General features: G+C 36.1%; 1 protein-coding gene across 4 annotated transcripts in view; it reads left to right on the plus strand.

The window, feature by feature from the left end:
- Snap25 (Synaptosomal-associated protein 25kDa) overlaps window positions 1-7,274 on the plus strand; it is a 271,616-nt gene extending 264,342 nt beyond the window's left edge. Inside the window, exon 7 of one of the 4 annotated variants that reach the window (XM_070210840.1) lies at window positions 5,295-7,274. In XM_070210840.1, coding sequence (XP_070066941.1) covers window positions 5,295-5,357 — 63 coding nt within the window. In that variant the 3' untranslated portion in view covers window positions 5,358-7,274. The remainder of the gene's footprint in view (window positions 1-5,294) is intronic. The other 3 variants (XM_015169290.3, XM_002058732.4, XM_032440812.2) reach the window with 3 other exon arrangements.
- Window positions 7,275-10,486: the final 3,212 nt, after the last annotated feature.

The following is a 10,486-nucleotide window of genomic DNA, read 5'->3' on the forward strand; positions in this document are numbered from 1 at the left end:
AACAGCCAGTGCTCGTCTAAAATGATGTTATATTTCTAGATTTTTCATCTAGTTCAATTTGGCGAAAAACGGATCCAGACATGAAAAATATTTAGCTCATCCTAATTAGTCAAGTATTTCCTCAATTCTTGATAGTGGATATTTATCTGCTAAAGTTTTTGGTATTTTAGCGATAATCAACTAATAAACGCCATTTTTATACCCTGAACCCATTGAAAATGGGTAAAAAGGGTTTATTGTATTTGTGCAAAATCCAAATGTATGTAACAGGCAGAAGGAATCATCTCCGACCCCATAAAGTATATATATTCTTGATCAGCATCAATAGCCGAGTCGATCTAGCCATGTCCGTCTGTCTGTCCGTGCGTCCATCCGTCCGTCCGTCCGTATGTATGAACGCAAGGACCTCAGAACCCATAAGATCTAGAGACTTAATATTTTAGATGTAGGTCCTCCTAGTTCCTGCGTAGATCGAGTTCGTTTCCGATAATCGATAACTTACTCCGTTTCCAAGCAATCGATAAAAATCGATATCGACATCATGTTTTTTGAGCAAATTGTGTAAGCAATAAGATCATATGTTGCTTCTAGAATATTATATATATGTCAAGTATCTTTTATTTTATTCCTATCGCCCCCTCTCCCAACTTTTACTGTCAACCAATTTAAGCCAAAATTTAAATGCAATTGACTTTTTCTGAATATAATAAGAGCTCGAGCCCTACCGGGGAAAGTACTTTTTTATTTTTGCGGGTGTGGCTGTTCAGTAGAGTCGACAGCGGTCAGTTGCAAGTTCGAACCCTGCCAAGGGCACTTTTTTTTTAAATTAGTTTGGTGTTGGAATAAGAGGGTTCAAGATATTCCCTAGTCGGGAGCTCCCGACGAGAACCTCATAATTGTTTTCCCTTTGAATTTGGGGGAGATTTCTTGGGTAATAACAGAAGTGGACTATTGTATTTTGATAAAGTTGATTCTACTATACCATCTTTTATTAGTTTTTCGACCTGCCTGTCCGTTTCTGGCCTTTCTGTTTCTGCATTTCTGTAGTTTAGTCTGCAAATCCTAATTTTTGGATATAAATATTATTACTTGTTTCTAGACCAAACATGTCACTGAATTTGGTACATAAATCAAAAACTTGTTTTCAAAGTGATCAAGTAATTTTAATTTATTTTTGACTTCATTTGTTCTATTGCTGGATTCATGTTATTTATTTTGATGTCATATGCTTGTAGTAACTTTATGTTTTATTTTTCAATTTGAATTTTTATGTTTACTAGTTGTATTTAAATTGCGGACTATTGGGCTATTCCTTGTTACTATACTCTTCTCCAGTATTACCCCAGGCTGTTTTTCCTGGTTTGGTATATGAACTGTATCTTTATTTGTCAAAAGCGTGATTTTTATCAATATCGCTATGTAATAACGGTTCATGTTTCATGATGAGTTCATCATGTTGGTAATTTATTATGCAATTGAATTTTCTGATGAATTTGAGTCCAAGAATTCCATCGCAAGATATGGGAAATTCATTGTGGACTATTTGGAAATAGTGACTGATTACGAAGTAATCGAAAAGTAGATCAATTGTTGACTGTCCAATTGACTCTATTGTTCCCTGTCCGATTCCTGTCATACTTGTTTTGAGGTCTTGACTTATATCTGTTTTATTATTCTTTAAAATTGAGACATTTGCTCCTGTTTCTACTAGCAGAGTTAATGGTATATTATTTTTCCCATTGTGTATCTTGATGAGACAACTGAGACTTAGATTTATATGTAAAATTTTTTTTATCTTGCTCAAGGGGGTTTGTTGGTTTTCCGAGTTGCCTTGTGTAACTCGCATCTGGTTTTGCTGTCTGGCTCCTTTGTTTGAGCCGCCTCTATATGAGCCACGCCTAGGATTGCCTCTGTTGTCATTGTTTCTATTACCATTATTATTGTTATTTCTGTAGCCGTCACTGTTGTATGGTCGGCCTCTATAATTACCTCTGCCGCTGTAGGTTTAGGAGTTAAGCTGATAGTACTTTAACTGATTCTCCATTTACCGTTCTTGATAATTTTGATATTATTTCGGCGGTTTTTTTTTTTTTTTTTTATTATTTCTTTATTTATTAATGGTCGACAAACGAGGGTCTTCCTCATTATTCAATAGGTTATACAATAAATAATAGAATTATATGCTAAAATAGCATCACCGACCGATGGAGGTGTTTTATATGTCAGTCCGGCCAGCTGTGCCCCTTTTCACATCGCTTATCAAGTTTTGCGCATGGCCTTAAAGTTTTGTCTTAATAAGACTGACAGCTGTTGCTTCATGATCTTTTTTTAGTGAGTCTATAAGACTCAAAGCTTCTTTGAAGTTTAGTAATTTTCCTGCCTTTTCATCAAACTCTGGTAAGAGCGATGAGGCTAGTTTGGGAAAGCTTACTCAGATTGTTACCTAAGAATGGTAACGACTGGACTCAAATCCATTCCATTTATAGACATTGTTAATTTATCTGTGTAAACGCGCAATAATAATGTCGGTAGGTCCTAAAATAGGGTGCTCTATTAGTTGTGTGTATTCAAAAACACACAACTATAAAATCTGTTTGCCTAATATTGGGTGTTCTTTTATTACTGATATCACTTGTATAATACTAATACTATTCCTTTTTGCATTTTTAAGCAGAGGTAAGTGGCCGAGATTGAAAGTATCCATATATAGATACATTAGTTCGTATAAACTTATTGGAGTTGCAATAACTAATTGCTGAACTCTTTCCATACAAGACCAGGAGAACTGTTAAATTCTTAAGTCTAGGGTTTCCACGTCAACTTTATATACAAGGTTAGCGGTGGAATCCACCGTCTTTGGGTCTATTAATGGTGGATGAAGGGAAATGATTATGGAGTCTGAATAATACCTCCGTTTTAAAGGCTTGAAATATAAAAAATTGAATAATTGACTTGAAAATCATAAGTTTGAATAATTAACTTGTGATATTAAAATCGAAACTTTATCTTTCTTCTTATATTTGTGTTATAAATGAATTTTATGAAATCAAAAGGATAACACTTTGCAACTTACATTAGCAAATGTCAAATTTACATTATTTTACTGGGTATTGATGTTTATACTACAAAGTGTTTGTTAGTTATTTGAACTGAAACAACTGTTAGTTTTCGTAACTATCAAGGTACTTAAAAATATCAAGCGGGGCACTAACATTTGTAATTCCGCTTCCTCTTGTTTTGCATCAGGGTGTTGATGTGATTCAGTTCCTCCTCGACTTTTGCCTTCAACAACGCGATGACTAGATTTCTCAGGTTGATAAGTTTGGCTTTTTCGTCTCATCGCTGTTTCCCATGCGTCAGCTTGTCGTCGCCGGTGCTGGCACGCTGACGCTCCCTCGCAGCAATCCCTTTCTTGTACTTCTCTATAGTGATAGGCCTGCATCCGTCTGGCAGGTTTGTCTCCAGCGCTTCCTTGATTATTGGAGCATCCGTTTGCGTTATTGGTGCTCCCTCTGCGAACGTCGGTGTTTTTAGTTCATTGTTTGCCATATAACATTGTTGATTCTGCTGCTGTAGCTGCAGCTCCTTCTGATATTAAAGTTGCTGCTTATTGTGGTTGCGGCTGGTGGGTGTATGTTGAGTGTACATTTTTAATTCATACCAAGTAGTGTTTTGTTTCCGGATTGCGTCGTTGCCAAGCGACGGCTTCTTTTGGATTATTGTTTGATTTTGTAGATGTTTTTTTGCTGCTGCTGTCCTATCTTGTCACTGTTGTTATTGTAGATGGTATTGTATAGAATATTCCTTCGTTGGTTGACACTTGTCACGGTCGCCATGTAAAGAAAAAGATCAATGCACTTCTGTGCTGGTTTATCATTTTTGGAATGTTCATTATTCGGAACTCTGTCCGCTTCAAAACCTAAGATATAGGTAATCTTATATGTATAGATATGTCGCAGCAGAGCATAATTAAAATATAAAATCTATAGTATGTACATGCATTAATGAGTACAAGTATGGTACTCTTGGTATATAAGCCAAGCGTGGAATATGCGCCGTCAGCTAAACGGCCAGCCAGAGTACTAGCAGTCCGGCTCTGCACTTTTGGCTTTATGTTTGTTATTGCATGCAAATAGAGGGTTTTATTTAATGCATATACACATTACAATACCCCAGCAGAAAGTATTATTATTTTGTCGTGAAATGTATAACGTATAGACTCCGACCCCATAATGTATATTCTTCACCAGTATCAACAGCCGAGTCGATATAGCCATTTCCGTCTATCCGTCTGTCTGCTTCTGTGCAAACTAATCACTTAGCTTAAAAGCTATCTATATAAAACTTTGCAGAAGTGCTCTTTTCTGATGTACGCAGTACACGTGTCGGAATTAGCTGGAACGACCGAAAAGTAGGTTCTTGCATGAAAAACTTTTTTGTTTTTCAAGATATCCTAACTAAACTCGTCATTAACTTTTTTCCCTTTGCTTCTTAGATACGGGCAACCACTATGATCATTATGAAAGGGTTGGGTCTGTAAGGGTATTAAATCTTTGGCATGCCAAACTTAGCCCTTCTCTCTCGTTGTCCGTCCGTCCGTATGTATAATCAAAAGGATCTCAGAACCTATAAGAGCTAGAGACTTGAAATTTTAGATGTAGGTGCTCCTAGTGCCCGCGCAGATCGAGTTAGTTTCCGATAATCGATAGCTTACTTCGTTTCCAAGCGATTGATAAAAATCGATATAGATATATTTTTTTGGGCAATTTTAGTAAATAATAAGAGCTAGAGTCACCAAACTTGACAGATAGCTTCTAAAATACAATATATATATGCATTTGATATTGGAAGAAGAGGTTTCAAGGTATCCCCTAGTCGGGAGCTCCCGACTCGAACCTCTTACTTGTTTTTAATTTATTTGGTGTTGGAATAAGTGGGTTCAGGGTATTCTCTAGTCGGGAGCTCCCGACTAGAACCTCTTATTTGTTTTTATTACTGTAGAGCTCGTAGCGCGAGCCGCATTTTGTGTTGATAGATGATTGTTTAGCAACTCCAAACTAGATCCTATTACTTGTCTTATTTATATACAAATTTGAAATTGATGCTCAATATATATCGAATTTCGAGAATGATTCTTTTGTGCCAATTTGTATAGTCGTGACATGACTTAAAATGTTAATCAGTAGGAATCTATCTATTTCTTTCTTTCTCATGTTATGAACAGCGTTTGTTCGCAAATCCTTTCTTTAGACCGTGTATTAAAATAACACTTACATTTGTGTGTTTATTTTCAGGGCGAATCAAATGAAGCAAGAATAGAGGTTGCCAATCAAAGAGCCCACCAGCTTTTAAAATAAGGCGATCTCAAGAAGACATATAGTACACCCAATAATTATTGTGATGGTATTCAGTGCTTTAAGAAATCTGTTCATTTCTTGTAATTGGTTTGTGCTCCAATAGCTGTAAATATAAACAATTTATGTTTGTTATTATAACACTAAGATCTAGCCTCAAGCAATTGAAAACAAAAAATGTATAAACACTAAAATGCTCAATACAACAACAATTCACTTATTTCATGAAAATATGTTTAATACATATGTTTATTGATAGATAGATTCGATCACCAATGAGCTTGCTTTGAATCTAACTATTTTATATCCATAACCCATTGAAAATTGTTCATAAGAATACAATGGCTTTTTAGAAATGTGTGTAAAAGGCAGAAGGAAGCGTCGCCCATTCCATAATATCTGGACAAGGTGCTAAGTCGACCTATCTATTTCCGTCTTTGCGAATGCGAAATTCTAGAAAAGGACCGTAGTATAATTAAAAATACATATAGCGTATACCAAAAAAGTGTATACACCAAACTTGAAATGCAGGTTCTTGTATAGTATACACACATTCATTTTATTTTAAATCGGAATACTAACACCAATACTATTCAAGAATGCATTTCCATAGTGTGGAGCAATGTGAACAAGAACAGCCGCAGAGTAGACTGCGCGCCAAGAAGAGTGCTACATGTTCGTTTGTTTGTTTGCATTGTATATAAAGGTAAATATGTAAGGTAGCTGGCGTTGGATTCAGGGATTCTTTAAGTCGGCCAGTTCCGAGAGGAGTTTTGCTGACTTTTTTCAAATGAATATTTCTTTCATGTGATATAAAGTTCTAGATTTTATAGTATTTTAGATAGATGAGAAAAAAGGAAGATGGCAATGTAAGAATGTGGATTCAGAGAAGCACCCATCTGCCTATTACTTACATTTATGTAACTTCATTTTATTTTTTTTTTTGTAATTAATGTACAGTATATTATATTGATTTGATTGATGTTATACCATCAGACAATATACTTAACTATCTGACTGCGGATTCTTGAATTATATATATATTAAGGTTTTATCAAAATGTATTTTAATTATTTTTACAGTTTTCAAGGCACTTTAATACACTCAATTATTTTGAAGCTCTCGCCAATTTTTATTTAATTATTTTTATGTAACTACTTACATAAGTAGAGGTTATAATGAATTGTTTACAATTAATTCAACATAATAGGCCTGTAGTGCTATTTACTGAATAATATTGTGTAAGCTAAGTACTACAAATTTAAACGAATGTAAAAATGTAACACAAATGGGTCTTCACTAAGCATCGCAGCGTTGGACACTAGATATGCAACAACACAGGAAAAATCCTTGTATCTAAATTGATATTTGATAAATTTAGGTATGTTTTAGTTCATCTACAGATGCCAAAAACATGAAAATTTGAAAGTAAATAACATGACGGATTTTACACACTTTTAACAAGTTTAATTTGGAGAATAGGTCTGGTTTCTTATCTTCCAAAAGGGTTTCTTTAACGCCCGTTATTTTCATATTCAATTCTCAAATCAGAAGTTAAAACCGACATTCAAAATACAATCAGAACTTAACACAAAAATCAGTTGATTTGCTGTTCACTTAGAAGGTATTGCAGAAAAGCTTCACCATCACCCTTTGTATAATCATATAATTGAATATGTTTAGCTAAGAATATAGAACATTTAAGAGACGGGTTTTCAATACTTAACCTGGGATTTTATTCTATTTAAAATGTATGTAGAAATGTCATTTTCAATTTACAGATATTTCCATATTTCCAGATGAGGTTGTTAACATTTTTTGCTCACTATAAAATGTTATCGATATCGTCTAAATATATGACTATCAGAATATGTTAATAATTTCGAAATTAAAATAAATTATCGTTCCAACATAATAAATTGTTTAATAAAGTGATTATAACTGATAACTTAAGAATAAGAATCAAGAATCGGTGGATGCTACTAAGATTTGCTAAAAGTAAAGTACTCTTGTTCGCTAATCTGCAGCTGTTTATGTCCGGTTGGCATGTTACTTTGTGGCGGTACTTGGCGGCTAAATGTTTGACGCGCACTTTCGGGATGTTCAGCTAGACACCCAAAGAACGGCAAACACATGAATCTGGGAATCCTTAATGTGCACAATATCTAAGTAGCCGGGATAACGCTCACGCTTAACAACACGGTTGATGGACAGAGAGCGCAATAAAGCTTGAGTTGTATAGGAGTATAGGACTCATTGTATTAGTTGAAGAGTATTTGTTAACAAACGACAACTGCAATTGACCGCCGTAACTCACCAAAGAGACTAAGAACTCTAAGTCGTGAGCGTCATGACAAATACTACACCATTTATGCAGCTTAAGCCGTCAAGTACGGATCATATTATCTCTTGCAGTAATGCAATTTTAAATATATTCATAGTTATCGATGGAAATATTCATGATTGCAAGAAAAGGTTCCAATGTGCATGCATGACGGCTCACTCAGTTACTGTTTTGATTGTACATGTCTGCACCTATCAACATATCATCGTCTAGAAAAACGTATAACCACTTTTTTTGCTACTAGACACTCTTCGCTATCATTTTCTGCTTAATAGAACAAGCATCGCACTGCTAGTAATGAAGCAGAAAATGTTCCATTGGTAACAGTTTTCAGGCGCACTTTAATAGGTGCGTTATGGTCTTAGCGGCCTCAACATTGCGTCTTCCCGGAAGAGAAGTACGAAGTACGTCACGAGCTGTAGATCTTAATGCTGAAAATTTAGAGCAACACAACTATTAGAGCAGCATTATGAAAACACCGTCGACCAGCAGCCAGCACAGTTGCTTGAAGACGGACCTTGTCACTTGTGCCCTATGATGCTTGCTGAGAATGTTGCAAAATCAGAAGTAAATGTTTGCATTTAGTTGGCACCTTACTGAGCTAAAGGCACCTGTTCACATTTTGATTTACATTTGGATGCAAGAGCTGAAAAAAATAGGACAGATGGGTGGCTACGATTTATATTTATAGCTCGTTAAGTGAGATGCGCCAATGCGCTCCGATGTTGATGCTGTGGATATAAATCATGATGAAAAAGGAGCAAAAGATAAATAATTTATACAATTAGTAAGTCTAAGACTTCCTTATAAAAGGAAATGGAAAGTAGTCATCTCCGTGTACTGAGCGAAATCTCAATAATGTCTTATGGAAAGGTTAAGTTAAGTCTTAAGGTCTGATTTTATTTAACCAATATCGAAACACTTAAACTTATTAATACATAACATATAATTTCAAAAAAATGATAAACATTTGTTTAAAAATCGTTTCGTGCACCCCTGTTTGCTAAGATTCCAGAATGTAGTAATAGTGATTCGAAAAATTTTTTAATATTATTTAGCATTTGTAAAGACGAAAGCATTCCCATCTGGGGCCAGGATGTTTAGGGATTCGCTGTATATGCCGTTGGTTCTGTACTTTCGGATGAGGGATCCATGGATATTGTTAGCGAATTTGGCCTTGACCCGTTGAGAATTTGCATAACCTTTATACAAATAAGTATTCGGGTAGTTGCGGTCTACCAAAGTGTATACTGAAAATTCGATTGACAGACACGACCCTATTTCATGGCCCCATCGGAGATAATCAAATTATGAAAGAGGGATTTTTGCCGAAAGAGTGAACAAGCTGCTGGCATGTAAGTGATCAGGCCTATTTATTTCTTTTATTCGTCCACTGTTACGCTCCTGCAAAAAAGTCAACAAACGTTGTCTACCGTGTGTTTAACAAAAAACCAATACGAGGCACTTGAGATTAGCTTCATAAATATAAGCATATAACGGCTATTCAGGGTGACACTCGTGCGAAGGTTTATTTCAATTTTTTCACAAGGTTTTCCAAAGTTTCGCTGCAACCCTTATCGTATGTTTCGTTCGATTTAAGAGAAAGGTCATGTTGCCAATGTTGAGATGTCCATTCAATTTTCGTTAAAAGAAATGTCATGAAAAGTTGTTTCTCTGTGCTTACGAATGTATGCTGAAATTAAAGAAATGGTTGGGAAAGGAAAAATAGAGAAATAGAGATTCAAAACCGCTTGCCCTTATTCAGTGTTTAGTCAGTCCTTCCGTATGTATGAACGCAAGGATCTCAGCCTTGAACTAGAGACTTGAAATTTTGAACATAGGTCCTCCTAGTGCGCAGTAATTGTATTTATTTCCGATACCCAATCACTTTTCCCGTTCAAAATCCAGTTTTTTTTTCGCAAGTTATAAAAGCTAAACTTTTCATGTAGCTTCTCGAACACTATATATACATATCAATACCGCTGGTTACGTGGATATTCGTTGCGATGCGAGGAAAAGAATTTATTGAGACAGACGAACGGACGAACGAACGGACGTGATTGCTCACCCCAAAAATAGTAAAAGGAAAATATTAAATGCAACCAACAAAGATATCGGAACTCGCTGCTCGAAGTGAAAAACCATTAGTTCAGCAGAGCATCCGCCATCAGAAGTGGGATCGGGTCCCCCTGATTCTCAGTGGCGTGAAATGTTTGAGCAATAAAACAGGCATTTGATGAAGTTGTTACGGGCAGTGCAGGCAGGCACAGCGCCTCATGAATCAAAAACGGTGTTTTTGCCAAAATACTTCCCGACGCTGTGGGTGCTGGCACAAGTGCTTGGAGTTCGACTCTAGAAATGATTTTTAGTGAGAACCTGATCGAGAGTAGCGCAAATTTGGCTCTCAACAAATCTTTGGAAGGCAGTGCGTCGCCATGGCTTTCTCTGATATGTTTTCCCGGAATAAGCTGGATTCAATTTAAGGAGTTATTTGATCAAAGATTTGTGGGCGTAGAAACGACTACGGCTACTCTTATGAATCATGCATGTCAGCGTATGGTAACAGACCCGTCACTTCGTTAATAACCAAAATGAAAAATATGGATCTGGAGGAAATAGCGGTATCGGTTGTTCTCGCGCATGCTGCACACATAGACAACAGGCTGAAGCAGTTAAAGTGTACAACAAATATTAAGTCAAGAGCGAGTTTCAGCGACAGTTGAAAGTGTATGAAATAGGGCAGCGCCAAGAAACAATGAACGCAGGGTACACTATGGGGCCTAAAAAA

The sequence above is a fragment of the Drosophila virilis genome, unplaced genomic scaffold, assembly GCF_030788295.1.
Source record: "Drosophila virilis strain 15010-1051.87 unplaced genomic scaffold, Dvir_AGI_RSII-ME tig00001170, whole genome shotgun sequence".
Lineage (NCBI taxonomy): Eukaryota > Metazoa > Arthropoda > Insecta > Diptera > Drosophilidae > Drosophila > Drosophila virilis.